Here is a 25,309-nt window from a genome sequence, read left to right as displayed (position 1 = left end):
TGCACTGAAGTATTGTCTTTTCAGGGCCCACAGCAACGTGACATGGGTTACATGCTCCCAACAAAAGAGCTTTCCCACGTATGCTGCCCTTCTGGAAGGGAGGAGTGCATTAAGCCGATGAAGCTTGGAAATCTGGCTGCTAAGGAAGTTATATTGCAGGTGTCTGACATGCACACGTCCTCATGCTTTGGACAAAGCTTTTGTTCAGCGATGAAAAACGGACTAAAGTGCTCTCTTGACTAAATTGTCCTGTCCTTTTTCCTGCTGAAGTCGGCTCTGAGCTGCAGGCCCTATGTATGGGCTCGGGCTGCAGAATGCCACGTGCTTCCTGGCCAGACAAACAGCGAGCAGAAGGCAGATGGGCGAGCAACCAAGTGCACGCGTTTTTTCCACTTGCGTTTGTTCATCCCTCGCTCTCCAAACATGAGCCCGTTGTGTGTCTGCCTCTAATGGACTGTATGCGAGGTGCTTTACGTCCTTGGCATCTGCTAAGTGACAGGACCAGTCCCTATCCACCATGGTATAGGGGTGGCTCTTGCAGAAACCAGAGCGATGGGCCAGGCTTCCAGGTGCTTTCAGGACTGTACAGACAGCAGCGAGGTGCTTACACCCTGCAAAGAGGGGGAGAGGTGCCTGCTGGCAGCTGCTTTGTTAACTGGAGGAGATTTGCTGAATCAGATATGGAAAAAAAAAAAATGTTTTTTCCTTTTAAGCTCACTTAGCCACAGCTGAGCAAGTAAACTGCAGCTTTATTTATTTATTTATTTGCTTAAGGTATTCAGGCAGCTAATGGGCTTTAAGAAGCTGGCCTCTGGAGCTAGCCCTGTGTAACACGATGGGAATCCTCGACTGAATCCCAACCAGTCCTGTACTGGGAATAACGTGGCCCAGTCCCAAATTCAGACAGTGCCTTCTGAATGGAACAACACGTGCTTTCCCCTTACACCTTGTGCCGCCTTCCCTCCTCGCTCTGTGCCAGCGTAGCAGTCCGTGGCTTCGATGCACTGCCTGGAATTCCCTCAGGTCTATTAATTCCCACTCTATTTTTTCCTTGGCGCACGTGGTGGGGTAGCGTAAGGCAGGCTGTTGGCCCAATTCTGTGCTCAGCTCAGGGGGTTCAGCAGGAGCTGTGTGTGCCTGCACCTGAACCTGGCCGGACCCCACAATTTTGGACGGCTACAGAGCCTGCAGTTATGGTTCTGGAAGCTCCAAGCATGAACGTTTAGCCAGTGGATCATAAGCATAAAAAAGCATAATGCTCTTCCTTCAGAGCAGCTGAGTTTGGGCCTTTTTTTTGAAAAATAAACAAGCATAACCACCAAAATCCCCCTCTGCCTGATCCAGACTTTCCTTGTCCTAAAAAGTGCAGTCCACAAGAGCGGGTAAGATTTTCCTTTTTTCGTCTCTTCAGGCCCTTCCTATTTTTGGAAGGAGAGGTTGTTTTGGGATTTGGTGGAGCCATGTGTGCGTCCCGTGGGAGCCGAGTGGAGTGGCAGGACTCGCCAAAGGTTGCGAGTGGCTAGCACGTCCCTTCAATCCTCGTTTATGTTACCCAATTGCTTTTTCTGCTCAAATTAGCATAACTAATTACGTAGCGTGAGGAGATTGACACAGCTGATACGGGAGAGGTGTGGGTTTGGATGTGCATGAGGTCATCTGTTGCAATGTTCGTCACTTTAATAACTCTTGTCACGGGCTGCGTGCCCTACATTAGGAAAACCTGTACTAGGCTTTACCTTCATAGCAGGAATGCAGAAGATTTGGGAGACAAAGACTGCCTCTGAACGTACCAAAATGCCTCTAAAAGCCTGGAGAAGCACTTGTGAGTCCTGTCCTCCCAACAGGCAGCCTGGGATTAATGCCTAACGAATCTATCTGCCTTTGTTCCGTGGCTGTTTCCATTTAGGTAACTAAATGAAGATACAAGCTGCTAAATAAGGGCCTGCCTGGCATGTGGTCGCTGTCAGAACTCAGCAGCTGCTATTAAAGTCGGGAGCCCCGTCAGCGTTTCCAATATCGGTTGCGTAGACCCTGTCGTAGGTACCAGGTTAGCTGGTGTTTACCAAACACGAAGGTGGCAAACCCTGTAATTCCCCCGAGAAAGCTGACCCAATCCCGATAGGTGAGCACTGTCGTGTTGGCTGCTGAAATAAACACGGCATGGGTGGAGCAAATAATTCCTCGTAGGGAAATTTGGGAGCTGGTTGTGTACGTTTGGCTAGAAGCAGTTATTGGCTTTAGGAGCTCACAGGTATTTGAAACAGGCTGTCAGGTGCCTCGGTTCCCAGTGCCTGGATTTACATAGCCCTGTGGCAAGTGGGTCCAAACTTCAGGTTTTTCCTTTCACTGCCAGATGACTTCAGAACACCATGCTGAAGAAATCGAGGCTGAATTTTGTGGGGAAGGCAGAAGAAGAAGAAGGGAAGGGGGAGAGCTCTGGAGAGCCGTGCCATACCTTGCTGTCTCAAAATGGATTGCTTTCATATTCTGCTCAACTGTCCCCTGTCTGGCACGGAGACAATCAGCTCTGTGCTGCTCAATGGAAAAGGAAATAGAACGGAAATTATATTATAAACAAGGCCCTATCTGTGCTGTGGCCAGCTAAAGCTAACCTCTGAGGCAGGGCTGTCAGATGGCTGCAACCCTCCACTGTCCTGTGGCACTGTTCTGGGCCACTGTTTTGGGGGGAAAACACCGTGGAAGTGTTGCTGAGCTTCTAGTTCATTTAGTCCTGGAGCAGACCATGTTTAATTACAGCCGACGTATTTAATTCTTCCCCGAAATTTGTTTATATATGCATCTACACTCTCTTTTCTACCCACCTCTAATTACAAGGTGTCAGTGACAGGGTTGGAGACGTGCAGCGAGATGTTTGGGGATGTTTTGTTGTTATTTACTTCAGGGTGACTTCTTTTCTTCTTTTCCTTTGGTGTTTTCACTTGGGGCCTGAGCCCGTCCTGGGCTGGCTGGAACAGGCACCCCGCTGTCTCCGGCAGGGACAGGAAGGCCCCCCAGCTTCCTCGCTGGAGGACATCTCGGATACTTACAGCACTAAAGACAGCAGTACCCACCGGCTGCTTCCCCTCAAAGCAAAGTCACTTTGCTCCTTCATGCGCAAGCATCCGCCATTTGCTACTCTAAGATGGCCGTGAGGCTTTGGTGGAGGCAGGTGCTGAGGAAGTATCAGCACAAGCAAAAACAGAAGTAAGAAACGCACTGCACACCCATTTCTGACACTTAAATCGCTGAATTTCCCAGTCAGACTTAACGCTTCCTACCTCTGAGGAGGAGAAAGTGATTGTCCGGGTGCCTAAATGGAGATACGGTCGCCTTAACTCTAAATAGGCTTTAAAAAAGCTGTTTGGTTGTAGTTCCTTGTGGTGCCTCATGCCTTCGATGCCAGGTGGGCTCCTGTGGCGTTTCTCGGGCTAGAGATGGCACTTAGGGTCACGTCGGTCCCTTGGTGTTTCCTTTTTGGTTGGATACATGGATATAACAGGCAGTAAAATGGCAAGCACAGGTATCCAGCGTTCCTGATGCCGGGGCATCACTCTCTGACTTCAGGCAGGCAGAGGCCGTCCCGTCACAGCCCGCTGCCATCCAAAGGCCTCATGCTCAGCGTGTGAAGGCAAGGCATGTTTTTAATTTAGCTAAAATAATTCAGCCTGCCTTGCCTCTCCTTTAATTTGGCATCATACAGTGGTGTTAAAAAAAATAAAATAATAATAATTCTTGAACATATTTGACATGTATAAAATAACTAGGTCTTTAGGGAGGCTTAAAATGAGGCAGCAGGAGCTTGCTGGGCCTCGCTCTGTGCTCCTCTTGCTCAGTGCTGTGCTAAAGCTCAACTTTTCTCAGCTTCTCTCAGCATTGTCGTCCCCCCACCCCCGCTTTTTTTTTTTTTTTTTTTTTGAAGATCCTTCCTGTTGGCAACTGTCCTGAGACACGATGTTCTTGCTTAGCATTTTGATGTGGGGAAACAGTCTGATAATTAAAGCCGGTTTGAAGCCATGGGCTGATTTGTAAGCAGTGACTTGCGCTGGGGTGTTGTCGGCGGGTGGCCGCGTAGCACACGTGTAGTGCCACACTGCACCTTGAGCCTTCACCCTCGTAAGGGATGTACGTGTTCCCAGAGCTGCGGGGGGGGCTTCTGTCCTCTTAAACCACCTTTTGGGGAGCTGTTGATTTGTGGAAAATCGCAGTTATCCCGTTCCCTTCCACTCGTGCAAACCCCTGGTGTTAACAGTCTTTCCTTATTTCAGTAAGCTCACTTCTCTTCAACCCGTGCCCTGCAGTCCTCAACAAATTCCTGACAGGAGCTCTAGGAAAAAGGAAAGGAAAGCACACCTGTTGTAGGACCGCAAACCTGTGGCAGGAGGCTTGGATTTGTCATGCAGGAGGGCATATGGTGTTCCCCTGATCACAAAGAGCAGGGCAGCTTTGTCCCCGTGTGCAGGATGGAGTCATGACCCGCTCCTGGGGTTTCAGAGGGACCGTGTGTAAGTACGTGCGTGTTTTGTGTAATTTCAAGTGGGAATTAAAACCGCTTGATACCAGCGTGGTCTGATCTTGCAGCGACACTTTGCTTATCTCATTTGGTCTATCAGTGTTCTGAGGTAACAGACAAACTTCAGATCTGAAGTCTCCCCGGAGTGTAGCATAAGAAACTTGAGTGCCAGTAAGACAGATGGATTTGAGAGGTCTAATTTAGGAGGACTACTAAGTTGCAATGTGTGCATCGTAATGTGTGAAACAAACAAGTGTAAGGCAGGCTGAAGGAAGTATTTAATAAGTTTAATGAAAACAAGGCTGATTATTTTTTTGTAGGCTGTATTTTTGAGTATGTACAAATGCCTTGCCATCACTCGTGCGTTTCCCCACAAGGCACTGTTGGTTTCTGCCTGTATTACGCAGGTGTGGCAGATGTGATGCCAAGCCTGCTGTGCTATGTGATACCTCCTGCTACTGCTCACAGGCAGCTGAGAGGTAAAAGCTGAAAGACAACCAGCAGATACCAGGGCTGAAAACAGAAGACATTAGAAACAGAAATTCCTTTTCTGTAGGTGTAAGAAGTATTCACGCTTGTTTGACTTTGAAGGTTTAAAATAACAGAAAACTGTTCTCTGTAGATGAGCACAACCCTAAAGGCTACAGTACCAGGTTAGATTTTTTTTTTTTTTAAACTGAGGGGAAAAAAAATCCATACAAGGGTGAAAACTTACTGCAGATGATTTCAGCAGTTACCGTAATTTCTGGTTTCTGTTGCCTCAGCTTCTTGCAAGGTCAGAGATTTTATTGCCTCTGGTCAGAGGATGGGGGAATCCTTTACGTGTAGCTTTGAGGTGGTAACCATCCAGGGAAGGCAAATGGCATCCAGCTGCTGTTGTTTGCTTGGGATGCTTCTGGGAATCCCTGTATAGCTTGTAAATTCCTGTTGAAGTTTTCCGAGAAGCACATCTCGAATTTCTGCATGTTTCTGGTACTTATCTCGGAGACCTGAGACAATGAAGGGCTGTTAAACCTTCCCTGGCTGCTGCTCAAAACGGAGCAGCTTACGACAGTGAGCTGAAGCCTGGGGAAAGTGGTGTGGAAGCCAAGCCTGACTGCAGGGAGGAGGAGCGCTGGAAAAACACGAGGAGAGGAGAGGAGAGCGGTCAGATGTCAGTCCTGAGGCTGTGGTTCCCCCACAGCTAAAACTGGTACCAGTCCGAGCTGCTGGTGTCCCTTGCTCACACCGTGCTGCCGTGCATGTGGTGTGAAGAAAACAAGCTGTGTTTTCGTTTTGTCCTCCTGTGGGGTCAGTCTGCAGGCAGTTCGGGCGCTGGGGTGTGCGTGAGGTGGGATGGCGCCGGCAGGGCACGCAGCAGTGTCACACCTCACGCGCCTCCATGACGGCTCCTGCGTGCGTCACCGCGGCTGGAGGAGTGCTGGAGTGGGAGAAGATTGAGGAGTTGGGTGGTGACAGGGACTAGATGTACCGCAGGGTTTTTATTTCTTCTGCTGGCTAAAGTAAAGTGGCTCTGGGACGTTTCATGGACTGCTGCTGCCGTGAGAGACGCTCCTGAGGGGCAGCCTGAGCCCAGGACACACAGGGCCTCGCGAGGGGCATGCTTGGCTGCTGAGGTGAACATCGGTCCTGGGGCTTCAGGTCTCATTTCTGGCACCAGCTGGTGGACAAAAAGCAGTGGACGGGTTGCAGAGAAGGGGCATGCTGGAGCCTGGTGAGGCAGAGGAGAGCTTTGGGGTGGGAGATGCCAGCCCCCAGCTGCTGAGGCTCAGCTTGGGCCTCACACCGCTGCTGCCCAGGTTGCTGCTTCACACAGATGTTCCAGCACAAAGTAAGCCCCCCCAGGAGCTCCTGTTGTTTTTCCAACCTTGCTCCTATCTTATGGGGGTACTCTGGCCTCCACAGCCCACCCTCCAGTGCAAGAGCACTGAAAGCTGCTTGTAGGTTTCCTGAGAGATGAAGAAATATCAATGTCACCCTCTGCTCCTACTGTAGGACAGGCAGCTGCTTTACCCAGCAGGGAGCTTCTCGAGGGTCAGGGAAAGGAGGAAGAAGAGAAGAGGACAACATAAGGCACCAAGATTTCCTCCTCTGCGTCAGCAGTCAGGAGCCTCCCAGTATAAACCAGTATCCACCTGTCCCCAGCTAGCTTTCTGCATGCTGCTTAGCAGGCCAAATATTTATTATACCTTTGTGGTATTGCAGATACTTCCTTTAAATTACACTTGCTAAAAGATATAGGAATAGGTCTGGTACATGCATATATTCTAAAATATGAACAATCTGCAGCTTTTGGAAGGTAAAAAAAAAAAAAAAAAAAGTTAAGTGTGGAGTCCTGACTCAGCAAGTGGGCCAAAGTGACGCTAAATGAAAGTAAATAAAAGGCAGTATGAATGCTTCAGAGTGATAACATACAGAAAACATGAATGGTAACCTTTGTCAGGAGCAGCAGTCATTTTCTTCTGTCCCCTGTAGTGCAAGAGTTAGCACCATCACCACCCATATCTAACCGGTATTCACGTGAGAACTTGTGGATGACCAAGCTCATAGCAGCCTTGGTTCTTTCAAAGGCAATGATTTTAAGATACGCTTGGAGCCATTGCCTTTGTAGGCAAGTGATGTCTCATATTTGGGCACTTCAGAAGTACCTGAAGACCGCCAGCCACCTGGCTGCTAGAGCCATTTGGCGAGTTCCAATGTAGAGAAATGGATGCATGAAAGTATTTGGGACTCTGAAAATGCATGTAGAGTGTGAAACTCCTAGAAAATGCTGAAGTAAACACGGCTGGGTATTGCATTTAATCCACTAACAGTCACTTCAATTAGGTACTCAGAGCTTTTTCCAGCTGTTTGTTTCCCCAGTACCTTCCCGTGCTTCACTGTTGAATTTAGTTGCAGAGGCTTGTGTGAGGTATTGGATGAAGAGAAAAAAATACATGTATTGGGAACAATCCTTCTATGAATCTTCACCTGCAGCACAAATTTTAGCATTTTGTTCTTAGTTCAAGAAAAGAAAAGTGCATCCATTACAGGACGCTGATGTTTGGTTTATTTTTTCTTTGTATAATAAGAACCAAAGAAGTTTGCTGTAAGGGCACTGCTGAATTTTCTGGTTTTGACTCGAAGGCACTGAGCTGTGAGCAAATATTTCACACATCTCGAAGCAATCAGAATGTCCAAGTGCGGCACACTGGGTGCCTTGCCATGGTACAGTGCTTTAATACTAAGAGGTTTTCTTTCCTTTTCACTAAAGTAAATTTGTTGAAGTAGCTTGTGCCGCTTGAATATGACCCTCTTTTGAAAAAAGGAATATATGTTTGAGGTATCCTTTGTAGAGTAAAAAAATAAAAATAAAAAAAAAAATATTGAAAGTGTTTCTGATTGAAATAAATATGGAAAAGACTGGATTTTATTCTTCAGTGGAGGGTTGTTATCTTCCATTGTATTTGATCTTTTTCTGAAGATACTCAAAATGCTGTAAAGATCATTAATAAACAGGTTTCTTTAGAGCATTTTTCTATGACTTTCTATTATTTATGATTGAAGTTTTAGTTATAATATCTCAAAATGTCTTCATAAACATGTCTTCTAATTGGTACAGGATTATCTTTGGTAGCTTACAAAAAGTATTTCCATCTGTAAATACATCATTCCTGACACGTGCTTCAGGAAAAGTATCAGCTTAAGGAGGAGTAAGGCAAGTATGTGTGAATACTGACTTAGACTAAGCAGAGCATTTAATTACTCGTGTGCCTACATTGTATGTATGGACACAATACCACGAATGTAGAAAACGACGTAAGAACATTTCATTTACAGTACCATTAAAGCCATTTGCAGCCATATTCTGTCACTGCTCAAGTGGGATTGTGCATAAAATGAACAGAGCTGATGCTCTGAAGAGATCCTGACTTCTTGTGGCAGGGTCCACGCTAAAGGAGTTGGCGCTGAGGTCGGTGTGCAGGCAGAATCCTCTCTGTTGTTTTACCTTCATGTCAGGTGAATTCTGATGTTACACTGGGGAAGTTTTTAATGCTGGTCTCTATTTTTTAAAAAACAAATAATGGTAAAGATATGAATAGTAATGCTGTCTTCATTCATCATGACCAATAAGAGTTGCGAAAGATCCTGATTTGCTGATTCTTTATGACTAAAACTTCACTGCTCCCCATACGCAGGTGCTGATCTTTCTTAAATAAAACTGTGAAGAGTCTTCCTGTAGAAACGCAAGCATCTTACAACTGCAGTTAGCTCACTTCTGTATTTTATGCTGAATTTCATGTCTGGTAGGGAGATAAAACCACCATTCTTTAGGGAGAAAACGCAACATTTAGATTGTGGCATGTGTCTCTGACCTGGAGCTGTGGGCTCAGCCCAGACCCTTTTTGGTTCACAAAGTACCTGGAGAACTTTTGACTCCAGAAGATACATTTTTGGTGCAGAGATTCCTCTCTTGACTGTTTCCTAGGTATGTTATTAATCCAGATTACATAGTCATTATGCAACAATGAAAAATTTAGTAACTGCTCTATATTTAAACCTGTGTATATTAACTTCATTGCACAGCACCAGGACCAGGATAGGTTTAAATGTAGAAAAAAAATGCGAAACACGAGAGGAGGAATCAGAAATGCTTCGGTAACTGTCTAGTTTGTAATAATATTGCTAATTCTAGATTCATTTCAAAATTTTTGCTCACATTACCTGTAATAGGTTCATGTTCTTTGAAGTGTGTGCGTGGGGAGGGTGCTTGGATTAAAAACTCTGGGGGCTTTACTTGTGAGGTGGGACAGAACTTACCCCGTGATAGGATCCGAGGCTTTCTGGCTTTTGGATTGAAACAATTGAAGTACAGGAATGATGAATTTTTAATTTTTGCATTATTTCAAATGTAGCTCGTTCTCACTAGTGCAGCTTTTAATGATTATATTTTCAACGTCATTTGAATGTTTGATGTATTGTGTCCTTTTCTTTGCATAGCATCACCATGCACATATATTTAGCAGTTGATTTGAGAGTATGACAACCTCCTGTACACACTGTTTAGCTTAGTGGACTAAATTTGGGAGATCTGAAATAGAGACACATGTTCAGCCATGCAAGCATTTTTAGCAGTGAAAACATCTTGCAGAAAGCACAGCTTGGGCCTTCTTGTGAGGCAAACGTTGATTCCTGCCCATGCATACCTCAGTAGTACACGATGGTTGGGCTGTGGGTATTGAAACAAAGTGGAGTGGACGGTTCTAGGACCTCCCATGGGACAGCAAACGTGGCTGATAGAGTTGGGCCTTCCCTTTTACAGCCAGCGTTGAGTCAACAAGAGAACGAGTACGTGTGAGAGTCGCTCTTCTAGCCTGGGGAGGACGGGGACTGAGCCCTCGAGGACACACCCGGTGGACACGTCAGGAATTTGACCTGTATCTATTGAGTTTTATGCTCTTCCCTGTGCTTGTTGAGAAATCACGGATGAGCATTGCCATTTGGATGCTTTCTGCAAGTGATTCTGCACAGCTGTGACAGGATTTCTCATTGTCACAAGCATCCGTGGCCATTTAATTTCGCTTAGGCCTGGCTGAGGCATGCCACAGTGAGGAAAAAGCAGCTTGTTTGGGACACGTGCTTGCCAAAGGAAAGCTTTGCCTTTCCAGTTGGCTTTGTGTGGATCGATGGTTTAAATAACAGGCCCCAAATAGGGTCCCTGGATTTGTACCTGCATGGTTTAGGAAATGTACCTTTGTTTCTTCACTGCCATCAGGGAGCTGGGCAGCTGAATATACCTGTTTTTTGACTGTCCGTAGGCTGTTTCTGTCACTTCGCTATGTAAAAAAGCTGTGCAGAGCCCATGTGGAAAGACTACAGGTGGGTCAGGTCACGCCCCGAGCCTACAGCACTGTACTGGGTCAGATTGGCACAGTGTCAAGTGCATCATTTTTGTTAGCGGGGACAATTTTTTGAGTTAAATACTGCATCTTCACAAGCAATCCGATTTGTGTGACCACTGAAATCTCCATCGGAGGGACCAGTGGTTTTGTCTAGGTGACTCTTCAAAAACCCCTGAGGACAGCATTTCTGCAGCCATTCTGGGCAACCTATGCTAGTTGTGCGCCACCGCCCTCGTAAAAAATCTGTTTCTTAATGACCATCATGAAGCTCCCAATTCACAACCATTGCTTCTTATTACATTACTTGGCCTTGCTGAGGAGGATTTTGTTCCCATTGCAACCGCCCATCAAGTAGTTGTAGGAATTTCTTGGAATTGTTGCAGTTTTCCTGGAATTAAGATTATCCAGTGTGAACAATAGGCTTTTTTGTTTTGTTTCCCCCCCCTCTGCAGTGTAGTATTCCATTTCTTGCTGTCTTAAAATGTATTTGCACCTGGGATTTCCTGCATATGGAGAAGTTTTTTTGACTATTACTTCACAGATGCATTTACTGCAATTCTGAAAATGGCTTGAGCCAAAGATGTTCATTTGCTTTTGCGTGGCAGCCTGTCTACGAGACGCGGTGAGCGGAGCGGCCAGTATTTCTCCTGGCTTTTCGTGGGCGAGCACTGGAGTGGGGTCTCTGTGGGCTGCAGTGAGTGGTCTTCAGACAAACCTATGGTGGATGTGCCCGTGTGGAAATGGAAATGGAACTGGTTCCATTTCCAGCCATGGTGGAAGCTGCCAGCACTGCTGGGTTTCTGCTTTGTCCTGTGGCGGAGCGCCCTGAGGCAGGCCTCAGCTTCCCAGCTGGATGCCCACAGGTGATGAAGCAGAAGAGGGAATGGCCTAAAGTTGTGCCGGGGGAGGTTCAGGTTGGAAATGAGGAGACATTTCTCTTCAGAAAGAGTGGCCGAGCATTGGGATGGGTTGCCCAGGGAGGTGGTGGAGTCACCGTCCCTGGGGGTGTTCAAGGAAGGGTTGGGCCCGGTGCTTGGGGACACAGTTTGGTGGTGACATTGGTGGTAGGAATGGTTGGAGCAGATCATCTTGGAGGGCTTATCCAACCTTGATGATTCTGTGATTCCTGAGGCACAGCCCCCCTGACCCACGCCTTGTGGTGTGGCAGGTTTCGTCCTGCTGTTTGTTCAGAAGTGCTGACCAGTAGTGCCCAGTCAAAACCAGTTCAGGGGAGTCCCAGCTGGCAGACGTTTCCTCAGAACATCCAAAACCCCGGTATTTTCTGGCAAAAATCAGATATACCAGTGTGAGACAGGTCCCTCCGGCGTTGGCTCCCCAGCTCCAGCTTGGGACCTCGCTGCTGCTGCACAGCTCGAGGATGCAGATTTGGGGCATTTTTTTTTATAGATCCTCTCCTTGGATCAATTCAGGAGCAGCAACGAGGGGGATGTTTCTGTGCATCCGCACGAGGTGAGGAAAGTGCTTGCTTTTATAGGCACTGCTTTAGACATCACACGTGGTGTGGGCGAACGTGCCGGGTTTTGAAGCTGGAGCAGTGTAATTACTGCGCCTGAACCGCATCTCACGCAGGGACACCGTTCCCCTGTTCCTCTGGGACCGGGCGGCTTGTTTTCTAGGTGGAGTACGTGGCGTGATCTGCGAAACACAAAGCAGCTCGGGCTGTGATTACCTCTGTGGCTGCCTGCTGGGTGGTTCCCCTCGGCCGAGGAGAGAGAGCAGTCAGTTCCCTGCAGTAAAGGAGGGAAGTCAGGGCTGGCAGATCCTGTACGTGACAGCTCACCTGCCGTGAAGTTCAGGTCCCTTGCTGCTGGTGGTGTGGTCTGTTACCATAACATGCCTGAGACGTTTGCTGGCATTCTTACAGTGCTTTCTTTTTACTGCGATGTGTAAACTGGAAAACATGGGGATATTTACTCTGGTAACTGTGATGGGCTGCTTTTGTTTTGTTACCTTCCTAATCCGTGCCATCGATTCTGCTTTTGTGCTGTGATGTATGAATTAGTATCATAAACATGCCCATATTTATGTAAAGATCTACGTGCTTATGCTTTAAAATCTTTCATGGTTTCATAAGTGCTGAGTGAATAAATGAAAGAAATCCCCTAAAAAAAAATGAAATTAGAATAGGTCTTTTAGCAGATGTGCTTATTACATTTAGTGCTGACAGTAGCTAGTGCTGAGAATGCTTTAAAGCATTCTTTCTTTTTTTTTTTTTTTTTTTTTGATATTTAGCTCTTTTTAATTCTTCTCATTGGTTGTTTAAAATATTCTTCTTAGCTTCAGTCACATGCTCTTCCTAGCAGTTCTGTGAAGTCCTGCTTTACCTGGTTTGCATACAACACAACAAGAATGAGTGCTTTGAAAAGGCACGTGGCATTGCCCACTGATCGTGGTAGGATCTGTTAATTCCCCAGCTGATGGTAATGAAGCACACTAAAACCTGATTTTTTCCCCATGGCAAGCAGACTTTCTTCAAATAGCAACAGAGGCTGAAAAGTTCAGCATGCAGTCGGGCTCCGTTAATGTTTTTCAGGATTCCTACCAAGCAGATCTCAGATCAGCAGTTCTGTATGTTCATTATAATGCTTCTAACTACTGTAAGCACACTGCTAGTTCCATTTCCATGTATTTAACTCTCTCTTTGCTGCTTGGATGCTATTCTTGTCCTCTTCCTTGCCACGTCCTCCTTTATCTGCAGTCCCTACTTCTGTCAGCTGTCTAAATAGAGTTGCATCCAAGTTGTGCTGAGTGACGCAGATGACTGCGTGCATGTTTAGAGGCCATTTAAAAACCAAAAAGATTAATAGAATTTAGTGCCTGAAGCAAGTTTTTTATTTAAAACACAAAAAAGCCAGGTAGTTGGTAGAGGCTAGAGACACAGAAATAAAAATTTACCTTTGTTCTCAGTACAGATACCAGTAGTCCCTAGTTGGGGTACTTTTATCTTCTGGACCTATTTTAAAGGTCAGTGTCTGAGTTTAAATCAGCAGTTACAGGGTGCTCTGCAGGCTGGTGGGGTTACTTACCTGGGTATCTACCCCAGTCCATAGTTAAATAAAAGCTTTTATATTGTTAAATTTAGAACCTTGAATTTAAAAACAAACCCCAGGCCTAAACAAAGAACGTGTCATTGCTTTTCTCTTGAGAATCGCATTTTCACCAATAATCTTCTTCTCCTGAATGGAGAATTAATAATGAAGAATTAATAATTTCAAAGAAATGCTCTTTGAATTCCCACCTAATACACTGCTGATTTATAGGCAGCCAGAACTAAATGTGTTGTCATTACAGCACTGAATTTTAATTAGTTTTTTTGCTTTGTTTTACTTCTTTCCCCCATTTATTCTCAGGTTGTCTCTATATTGCACTAATCATTCCAATTACACGTGTAATTTGTCATCAGTGTATATTAAATCCTCTCAAGTGGCACTTCAGACACTAATGCTGAATTCTTCTTCTGAACTGAGTGTTCAAAAGAAGGCTCATTCTTGACCAGGAGCATTCAGTTTCCTGCAGTTTGTTTTGTTTCCTTCATGCGTACAGCATGTAGCAGATCTGAGAAAGATAATTATTCATGTCACACTTGTGATCCGCTTTGCTTACTATGACTGCTTTGTGGGGGATGTAGGCACGCTCCAGATCGTGTTGTTCAAGCTGTAACAGACTGGCAGAGAGAAAATATTACAGATGTTGCTCATGTAAGCGCTTCTGCATCTATCTCATTGTCAAACTGAGAGGTAATTTCGTCAGGATTCCTGTTCAGGATTATGCACGAAAAACAGGAGGGATTTTCTCTTGGTTTTAACTGTAGAAATACTCACACAATGTTCTTTTTTTCACTACTGCTTTGTTTTGGATAGTTAAAGTAAGGTTGTAAGAAATGAAGAAATACAAAGAAATGCAAAGAAATTACACAATGAAATATAAGATGTTTGGAAACGGAGTGTCTGTAGAAATGCCACCTCCTTGATCCACACTTTGCTGATGGGTTTGATGTCATTAATACAGGAGAAAGCTTGTTGAGAGCAGTAGTAGTACCACTTGCAAAGGTGAAGCAGGACCCAGCGTGGCCAGAGCTGGTTTCTCCCTGAAGTCCGTGTTTTTCTTCTTTATACAACCTCAAAGTCAGCGTGCAACTTTGGTTGAATTACTCTGAGTGTACTTCCCCTTCCTTAAGTTGGGACTAGCCAGGCTGAGCAAACTGCTTTGAAATCTAGGTATGAAAATACTGCATAAATGTGCCAAGCAGCATTACTACATTTCGAGTGACCTTTTGCTCTGAAACTTTGCCAAAGGGAGGGGAGAGGAAGCCACTGTTGAATCGAGCTCTGCAGAGAGATCCTGCAAACAGATGGTGTTTGCATATAGGATGTGCTATCCGAGTGCAACTGTACTACAACGCTCTTCATTTTTAATGATTGCAGGCGGGCTAAACTCCGGCTATATTTGGAGCAGCTAAAACAGCTTGTGCCTCTCGGGCCGGACAGCACCAGGCACACCACCCTCAGCCTGTTGAAAAGAGCTAAGATGCATATCAAGGTAAAAACGTTCATCTGTATTTTATTTTATTTTCCCGTTTTTAAGGCAGAACCTTCCAGAATGTGTATCCATAGAGAGGAAGTTAATTTTCACACAAAATCCATACCCATATGTCTCATCTTCTGGATATGTTCATCCTCATTAGATGCAGGGATTTCACTCAGTGTCAAGTTTTGGTGTGTTTTACAATTTACCCAGCAGTCTCAGATACATGAAATGGTGATTTTGTGGTTTCTGCTTAGTTTACATTGTATTAAGAATATATATGTATCAGGGCTCTTCTTTGATTAATATATGGTTTTTAATCAAAGTAGCGTTGGTACTGCACTAATTTTAATGTAAAAATATTAACAAGTAATAATGAAATAACGAATGGAGTCAAAGGGTTTTATAGCCACTATAAGTCTTGTCCTCGTCCTTTACCCCGATGACCAGATCCTGGAGCATTTGACAGTCATCGAAAAGAAACCAAAAATAAACGTAATCTCGTGTTAGCTGCCACTCCCCTTGCATATTTGTGCGTGTAACATCTGTGCCACAAGTTGAAAACAAAACCAAAACCTCACCTGTGCGTCAGCAGCAGTACAGGTCATGTATTTGCACAGGTAAACAAAGGAAGATCCTCCCCAGGCCTCCTCCTTTCCAAGACACTCTAGTTTCACTCTTGTTGTTTTCAGGGAAATCAGGCTACATGCAAATATAAAACAAGTATTTAAATGTAAAAACTTAAAGAATGCAGATTGCTGCTGCTGTGTCCAGGACTGTAATTATTCATCTGGCATTTCTTCAGTGTTAGAGGGGGGGAAAAGATAGGAAAGTGAAAAGTATGAAGAGAGGTCAAACACTGCCAGTAATCTAGGAATATTTCTGCAAACAGCCTGCTGTTGTACAGCATTAAGATTCAGTGCAATTGCAGAAATGGGTGTAATTCGTAGGAAGTACTAAAGATGAATTTAAGCAAAACCATACCTCGAGAACAAGGTTATTGAGCTACTTCAGCTCTTGTAAGCACATTTACTCCAGCTGAGCAACCCCTGTTTTTACCATTTGAGATTTTGGCCTCGTGTTTATAATTCAGGCTAACATGCATGAAAGGCACTGCATGTGGTTTTTGTCTTGGGCTACCCCCCCCCTCCATCGTGGGTTTATGCATACAAACTGCAAATCTGTTTTTACAAGTGGCAAGTGTGAGAGATCAGCCATGTAGTTACCATTTCAGCTGCTGATAAAAAAAAAAAAAAAAAGCTAGGAGCATGTTGTTTCAAAGTCCATCATGCACAGTACCAAGTCCTCATTCTCTGAAAAGTGAAACTGAAGTTCAGTTTTTTTTTTTTGAGATTTTAACCAAACCTATCCCTCCTGGCCTGCCACTTAATTGTTCCTCTTCATCCGGCCTACAGGCTTTGAAGACAGCTACCTCCCTGCTGCACTGCCAGAGTGTGCCAGTGCCCCTCTGTCATTTCTAATACAATAATCTAATCCAATAATTAGTTTTGAACACACACTCGCTCACCGAAACTTGCCCTGAACGATTGGACAGTTTTGAGACAGTTTTGAGTCTCCTGGATACAAATCACTAAGTTCATTCCCAAAATAGTTGTTAGACTTTGGGACTGCAGCCAGGAAAACACAGGAAAAGGAAATCTGATCAATTGGGCACACTTGGTTTGCTGTGTACATGGATGTACCGGCCCATTTTCTTACTCTAACATCGTGTTCCTATGCGTGATGTGTATCTAAGTAGTGTGGGGCCTTACAGGCTACAGAAGTTAGTTTTCAAGTCAGCAGGGAAGCTGCCTCATTGAATAATGGCAATTAGGTTTTCAAAGATAAATGTGTTTGCTTTCAGGGTTGCATTGGAACAGCAGAATCTTTGTGGTCATTTGGCCTGTGGTTTGGTGTATGCTGTCCCACGCCAGCCTTCTCTAGAAAACCAAGCCTAGGTTCATTCAGATGGTAGGGAAGAATCATCAGCAGCAGTGTTTGCTCCCAGTCCATCCCCTAAATTGTATGGGCATGTAAACACAGCTCAAAGAGAAATTCAGTCTTCCTTGTATGTGCTTTTACTGCTACAACATGCAATTTATTTAATAATTTAGATGAAAAAAATTGTCTTTTTATTTTTATTTTTTTGGCCTTGATTTGTTCGTAGTTCCAGCTTTTGATCCCATTGTACTCATTGTATTTTCTTCCCTAGTTATGTAGACAATTTTTGAAAATGGCTATCAGTACAAAAACATCGGTAAAGTGTTCAGTTGAAATCCTAGAGTAAAATGTTTCTGTATGACATTTGTACCAACAGTGCAGCACGTTTTACAGGGTGTGAGGTATCCTTTTTATTTCCAAATACCTTCTTTTATTCAAGCAACAGGGGAGATTTTAGGCAGTGCTGTGCCAGGATCCTTTCAGAGGCTATTTGCTGAGAAATATTGGATTAATAGCACTGATTTGATAGGTGGTTATCATAGAATTACCAGAGTAGCTCCAGAGAAGTTCTAGGAAATAGAAATGCAAGAATGAAGGCAATTGTTGGTAAATGCCTCCTATTTTATACAAGCAGTACTGGAGTAATGTTAGTGAAGTGCTCTAAAAGGTAAACATTTCCATAGCCTGTGGTAGGAGGGAGACCATTGAGGAGCCTCATAATGGTTCCTTTACGGTGAAAACTTCTTTATTTCACCAAAACAGGCATTGCATTCTGACTGAAACCTGAGCTGTGCTCTGGTTATCAAAGATGATGACAGTTTTGCCTGACAGAATGATTAAAATATTCCCCAGAACCAAGGCAACAATAATTCAGTCTTAGCTGAGGAACTTGCTAGTGGCAAAGGAGTCTCTAAGGGATTTTTTTTCCCCTATATTCATGTCTTTTGCTGTGAAACAAACTCAGTTCTGGCCTGGACAGTCGAAATTGTAGGGAGCTCTGAATAACAGTAGCAAAGACGATTTTGCCTGATCATCAATTCCTGCTCTAAAAGAACCGCTCATGAAAAGATCTTAAGTTACTTTTGCTTTAATGCGGATAAAAAACGGTGGCTTACCAGTTCTCTCTCCCTTTAAGAAATTGGAAGAACAGGACCGAAAAGCTCTAAATATTAAAGAACAATTACAGCGGGAGCACCGCTACCTCAAGCGCAGGTTGGAGCAGCTATCCGTGCAGGGCATGGAGCGCATCCGCACTGACAGCATGGGATCAACAATATCCACTGACTCTGAACAAGGTAACGCAACCAGGGCTTCCCGGAGGGAGCTGCAGGAGCAGGAAGGAAAAGAGAAGCAGGGAAGCAAGAAAACAGAAAAGCATTATTTAGAACTAAAATCAAGCTTTCAACAAAACCCATGCAAAATTGTTCCATTATGCAATCTGCAGAATAAAAAACTACTACATCTTTTGTACATTCTTTGCAAAACATTTTTTTTTTCTAATCAGTTTTGATTTTTGTAAAGCTATTTATACAGCGTGAGTTTTTGCCAGGTTTTTAAACAATTACCATTTAATGTTCCGAATTTTTAGTGTAATTATTGGTAAGGCTGGCATAATATTTTCTTCTTGGAAGAAAAGATGTTATTTGTCTTAATTCATTTGTGTGAATAAATTAATTCCACATCATTTATTGTGAAATTTTAAAATATTTTCTGTGCAGTGATCACCAAGTGTCTTCTGCATTTGGTTCTCATTTAAGACTGAGCTCTTCAAGCTCCCTGTCACCATTTCTTGTTTTCTTATTTGCAGTTTTCTCTGAGACCGAAAACTCACGCATGCTGACTTTTTCAGGGGCTATGGGAGATGAGTTGTCAGCCCCAGTGCAGTTACTGGGGACAGATGGCTACACCGCGGTCACTGCTAGCTGACACCTGCATAGGTTGGAATTAGTGTGAACGGTGGTGCTGCAGTGTTACAGCCTCTCAGGTTGTTGTTTTTTTTTTTTTTGTGCGTGTGTTGTTGTTTTTTTTTTTCCTTTTTTTTCTTTTTTTTTTTTTTTGTTAAAATCAGTGTCTATGCATAGATTGGAACAGTTCTGGGACAGCATTTGGTATTGATGCCGTGCTGTATGTGGATGAGGACAGAAGGGATTTTAATTCTCATGTGGACAGGATGCTGCTTACCCCAGGAACTGCTGTTCCAGGTCTTTTTAATTACAGAAAACGAGGTACCATCCAGGTCTTACCTGAATGTTGATTTACACAGGCAGTAGTGGCCCCTGACCACTTGTTAGAGCTGCTGCGTTTCTGAAAACGTGCCTTTTTGTGTTTCCTTTAGAAGTAGACATTGAAGGAATGGAATTTACACCAGGTGAAATGGACAGTATTGGAAGTGCCAGTGATGCTGAAGACCACTACAGTTTGCAAAGCGGCTCGAGCGACGGAGGTTACACACATTCCCGCAGACTGAATGCCAGGCTCTCATAGTGCCTGAGTGACCAGTTCGACTCAGGACCATCTGACTGAAGCACTTATATATGAATATTCCAGAGGTGTCAACTGCCACTCTTCCGGGAAACCCCAACCACAGTAACTCTGACATGGAGGTTTCGTACCCACGGTTCCCTGCACTGTAACCACAATATTAGATATTGTAAATCATGGGTTGGCTGCAGAGAACTGTGGTTAGGTACAGTTGTGACTTAAAGCTAGCTTGATGTAGCCATACTGCAAATTAAAGAAAATAAATTGTCATTCCATTCAAGAAGTATTAAATTCAAACTGTTGGAAGCATGGCGTCAGGAAGTTTGACAGTTCTTTTGATTTTTGCAGAAACCATTTTCAAACATCGAGGAATAAATGGAACCTACAATGTGTTAGTGATTCAGAGATGCAAAAACTTTAAAACTACTTTTTGTGGTATTTTTTCATGGAAAAAAAACCCAACATTTTGAATGCTGTATAGCAGGCTCTGTAACATAAATTCTTTCAGCAGTTGTTGTTTGGGTGAAGCAGGCAGATAAACCTTCAAATTTCAGATGATCTTTAGATAAGGTCATACTTACAAGTCACTACTGTACTTCAAAACGGGGGAAAAGCCAGCTCTAACAATGACTTCATGTGGGATGATCTCAACTTTCTTCTGCTTTTTTGTATTCAATATCCAACCAGCAGCAAATCATTCTATCCATCTTAACAGGAGTAGTAGAAACCAACACTGCAATTTTAACCTGTTATTGTGGAATGGATGACGTTTGAAGCATTTCAGTGTTTTCGGTGTTTGTTTTTTCCTCAATTTCTTTGTCTGAAGAATACAGAACTCAAGTGATCCAGATTGCGATAATCTTTCCTCGCAAGGAAAACTTCTGTTTGCTTGTTCTTTTTTTTTTCTATTTACACATGTCAATACATTTTTATGGAAGGCATGGCTTAAAATTACAGTATTCAGCTAGAAGATAATTAATCTTTTTTTTCTTTTGCACACTATAATTGCATTTTTCTATTCTTTAAAAGTGCAAAAAAAAAATAAAATGTATGCTGTAAAACAGCAAAGTTTATTTAGTACTCATCAAGCTGTTCAGAACATATTTACCCAAATTGTAGCAATACTATGAAGATGTATTTTAATACAACTTCTGCTTAGTGAAGTCATTAGAGCTTGGCTTGCCGGGTAAGAAAAAAACGGACCAGTCTTTGCATTACCTGTTTAAAGAAGGTCTTTTAAAAAAAAAAAAAAAAAAAGGAAAAAAAAAAGAAAAAAGCTATAAACACTTTTAGGGAAGTGATTTTAGCAAGTGTAGTCTATATTTCCTGTAAGAGATTTTGTATTATATTTTCCTAAATGTTCTCATTTACTTGTATAGGGAGGGGAATGGTACAGACCCAGACCAGAGTCTCAGGGACTCTTCACCTTTGTCATATTGTGCCTTGGTGACCATTTATGTATGCCTCTCCTTTTCATTGTTTAAAGGACAACTAAGCTTTGTTTCCAGCCCCTCTGTTTGAATGGTCAGTTGTCCACCTTCTTGCCGATGAAGCAGAGAGGTGTATTTATATCTTCACCCTCTCACAACTGATTCAGTGTGGCTTTAAGTAAAACCATAAAATTAGGTTTTGGTGCGAGGGTTAATTGTCTTTGTATGAGCCCTCCCTGTGATTCTTCAGCACCCGAATCTATTTTTTGTTAGCTTATAAATAAAGTCAGGGTCTCTGTGAGACCAGCGCTCAGTGGCTAGGGAAACACAAATGTACTGTGTCAGGCTATGGGATGTCCAAGTGTGGTGCCATTTTTAGCATTCAGCTACAAGACCTCATGACGTACTGACCATAATGATCAAAAACAAAGATTCAGTTGTTCTTTCAACATCTGACATACGTGTCCTCCCTTTGGCTCTTACAACACGGAGTAGAAATATGAATACATTTTGTGGCAGCTTACAGATCCTTGTTTGCACTCTCGCTTACCGCTTGGAACTTGCCAACAAGGAAAACGTATACATTTAATTTACATAACCTAATGGATGGCCACCCCTACTTTGGCTCTGGGGAGGGGCCTAAGGTTATAAACTCTGGCAGCTGAATAAGAAAACAATTAACCTTTTCTGTGATGCAGGTTTTGGTATTATGTTATCTACACCTTGCATATTACTAAAATCCTCATTATTGGGGAAAGCACACAGCAATATACTCATTGTGTGTAGCTGACAAGCAGCAGAAATTACTAGCTCCTTTGGTGCATATGTAACTAATTTCCAAATCATGGAAACAAAAAAAAAATAAGAGTTTACTTTAACACACGACTGTTAACAGGAAAAAAAAAAAGGCTAGTATATTGTTGCTGTTCATTTATTATATAATGAACACACTCATGAATTGTAAAGTGTTTCCTTTCATGACAAGCAGCTCTTGCACAGAACCTCCTAATGAAAAGAGATTTGAAACTTACAGAAGGAAAGACAAGATTTTAAATTGAACATTATTGTACCTTAGGTCGACCTGAAATTTTCCTTTTAAAGATGAATGTGCTAACTTAATGAGTTCTTCCACGCTGGGTATCCATGGCTTTGTAGATCTTATATTTTCAATAAAAATTACTCGAATAATCTTGAGTGGAAATAAAAAGGGTTTATTTGTTTTCACTTTTTCAGTTATTCCAGTGGGGGCTATTCTCCCGATCAAGAAAAACGTGACCGTGCTGTTCTCCCTTATGTGCAGCCTGCTCTGAGAGGTGTTTTCAGCCGTAGCCCCCTTGTCTGCAGACCAGGTACCGAAGAAATCCGGCTGCTGGTGATGGCACGGCTGCACCCACTGCTGGGTTTGGCTGCTGCTGGGTGCAGCCACCCTCGCTGGGGACAGCCGGGGCTCGGATGTGTCATCGAGGGATGGAGATGGCATGCTGGTTTCCCTCATTTTTAGGCTGAATCTTTGCACATGTGCTTGGTGTGCATGCACACATTGGTGTGTGCACACAACTGTGTCTGTAGTCACGGCGTTAGAGCAAAATGAATACTGCTGGCTCCTGTATTAAACCCTACAGGTGCTGTTTGGTGTCCTGACCATGCTTTTAGCAGGTGAGAAGCTCCCACTTCTCAGCCCATCTTCTTTTTCCACTCTGCAATTACCACGCCGGGAAAGAATGAGCAGAGAAAAGATGACAGGGCTGCTGGGTCATTTCCTCTGCGGAAAAGGCTCTGGAGAGATGAAGTCACCAAGAAGCCCTTTTTGCAAGAGGAGGGTCAGCCTCCTCCTGGGCTGGAGGACGGAGCGTGCCTCCTTGCAGCACAGGGCTGGCGGAGGACCTGTGCCCCTCTGCTGCTTTGGGGCTGTTTTTTCCCCTGTCCTGGGTCTCTGCTGCGAGCCTGCTGCCAGCCGGGAGCAGCTTGCAGAGCTGCCCCAAACAGTTAACTTTTTCTGCAGATTCTCCACTGCAATTAGGAGGATGAATACGCCTTCGCTCCCATCCTGTCTCTGCCTACCTTGTATCCCACGGAGGCTGGTGTGTCTTCCTGGAAGAGCAGGGTTTGACCAGTAGAAGCTGCGGCACGTTGTTACCCAGAGAGTGCATCCTGAGTTTTGTAAAAACAAACAAACAAACAAAAAAAAAACAACAGAGATTGCGTCCTGAAATTTTGTTTTGTGCAAAAACCAAACTCATCTCAGAGTGAGCTTCATCAGATTAAAGCAGCCATAAACAGCCCCCCCGAACCCATGAGAAGGGCAGAGTTTTTCCTCTGGTGTTTCTAGCTTGTTTCTAGCTGTTTCGTTATTACTAACTTCTTAGTGTGAGATTTGAGATGGAGAAAAAAAAAACAGCCTCTAATTTAAAGAATGACGACTTTCTGTGATCTTCAGCGGTGTTATTTTTCTTGACATCAGCAGGTATGGGTTCAGTTGTACCACATCCAACCTTATTTTGTTAAAAAAGACCAAGTTACACCTGTTGATCTACAAGTTACCGTGACAGCTGCCTGAGCACCCTCCTGTACGTTGTAGGTGACCAACTCCAGCGAACTGACTTCAGTGCCAAGGGAGCAGACGCGGTGAAGCTGTGTGCACAAGGCAGAGGCGCTCAGCCACAGGACGAACGTTTGCAGGACTTCAGGGTGTTTGCAGCAGCCTCTGCTCCTGGGAGCAGCGATTCCACCTCCACCCAACCAGCTTCAGAGCAGAACGGTGCCAAGCGGTGAACTTGTCCTTGCAGAGCAGCGCTGTGGCAAACATGGACACTTTAAGAAAGAAGCACTCCACCGCTGCTTTTAGTTAAGTGATGCTAATTTCATACGCTGCCATTTGATGCCGGTATTGATCAAGGAATGTCTGCAAAGCAGGTTGCTCCTTCAGAAAGCTGTTAAATATTTTGATGCTCCAGGCCATTGTTTTTGCGTGTGATAAGAGCCAATAACAGTTGATATTTAATCCACTAACTTGCTCTTCCCAAAACCGGTGGAAGGAGACCTGAATCCCTTTAGATACTCTTAAAGAAGATCTGCACCCCCCCAAAATAGTAAAGGGAGAAATGGATTAGAAATAACAGAAGCTTCACCAGCAACTAAGCAAATTGTTCAAGTGGCTGAGTAACTGCAACATCGTTAATTGGTAGCTGCAGAAGCCCATCCAATGTTACCTACCTACCTAGAATTAAAACGCAGGGGAAATATCAAACAGAAAATACTAGAAACCATTTGGTCACGTTCTTTCTATCTAATTTGTTTTAAATTAATCCCTGCAAAAGGTTCCTGGGGAGGCAAGTGCACCGAGAGGCTTGCTCCCCAGCAAAGCATAGTGAAGGTGCTCTGATTTCAGAATTTCTTCCTTCCATTTAGCACGAGAGGCATAAAATGTGGTTATGTGGGGTCTCTAATTTATAGAGTCTGTGCAATAAGGATTTTTACATGGTGACATTTCAGCACGCGTGGTCACTGGTGAAGCTGCGAGTGGTTCTGTGCCAGAGCCGTTGGGTCCGAGAGCCAAAAGGCAGGGTCTGTCTGTGAGATGTGGGACACTGTCAGGGGTCGTCTGTACACACCTATGAGGTGCTCGCACGGAGTGTTGTGTTGTACCAATATCTCGTCATAATATAAATACAGATTTTTATACCTTCTTGTTGTGGGTTTCGGTTTTTTCTTAGGATTTTCCACCATCTCTGTTTATAGCGTTTCTTCTCTTTGCAGATCTTTACATATGGCTTTAATGCCTATTTAATAAGGAGCTCACTGAGCTTTAGCAATTCAAATTAATAGTATGGCATTAAGGTCGGAGTGCTATTCAAATTAAAGTTCTTTTACCTACGTTGGCCCAACGTAACCTTAATAGTCATTAACGTTATTTGTCTGTAACCATGGGTGCTGTGTAAATTCCCACTATTAAATTTCTGAGGACAAAACCAACCTATAAAACCAAGTGCAAATTGAAACGCGTTACTGTCTGTTCAAAAGAATTGCACTTGAAGTCACTCCAGCTCGGTGCAAGGTAGAAAAGCAGCGTGTGACAGGCAGCCTACAAGTCCTGCCTGTGTATTTTGTTGCATATCGAATTCACACCTCAGGTGATGCACAGCCAGGCAACGGTGAGCATTTTAGTTGGTTAGCAGGGGAGATGGGAGGCGGGACAGAACTGAACTGCTTTTGCAAATTGTGTCATTACACTTTCAACCGTGGTGTGAGACATCCTTTGGTTTTTGTTTCAATTTCTCAAGCATGTTGCACTTAAATACAGAGACGACTTAAAAATACAGAAGCAGTCCTTTTAGGTTGAAGTCCTGGTACGTGGCTTGTCAGTATTTTTACGTTTGATTCCAGTAAGCCACTGAATCAGCAAAAATGTTCATGCACAAAGCATTATAAACCATGCTTTTAGCAAAGCTTTCTCTTGAAAGTACCAGTCACATAAAATACTATCCAGACATTGCTAAATTATCATAGATTTATAAATTTAT

At 43.8% G+C, this 25,309-nt stretch overlaps 1 protein-coding gene across 4 annotated transcripts in view; it reads left to right on the top strand.

The window, feature by feature from the left end:
• Positions 1–22,982, top strand: part of MXD4 (MAX dimerization protein 4) — a 36,581-nt gene extending 13,599 nt beyond the window's left edge. For all 4 annotated transcript variants that reach the window (XM_068679714.1, XM_068679713.1, XM_068679711.1 and 1 more), the window contains 3 exons: positions 14,838–14,952; positions 18,014–18,173; positions 19,214–22,982. In XM_068679714.1, coding sequence (XP_068535815.1) covers positions 14,838–14,952; positions 18,014–18,173; positions 19,214–19,362 — 424 coding nt within the window. In that variant the 3' untranslated portion in view covers positions 19,363–22,982. The remainder of the gene's footprint in view (positions 1–14,837; positions 14,953–18,013; positions 18,174–19,213) is intronic.
• Positions 22,983–25,309: the final 2,327 nt, after the last annotated feature.

This window comes from Anas acuta, chromosome 4 (genome assembly GCF_963932015.1).
Source record: "Anas acuta chromosome 4, bAnaAcu1.1, whole genome shotgun sequence".
In the NCBI taxonomy this organism is placed as follows: Eukaryota; Metazoa; Chordata; class Aves; order Anseriformes; family Anatidae; genus Anas; species Anas acuta.
Note: the sequence above shows the minus strand (reverse complement) of the source record. Positions and strands in the feature narration are given on the sequence as shown.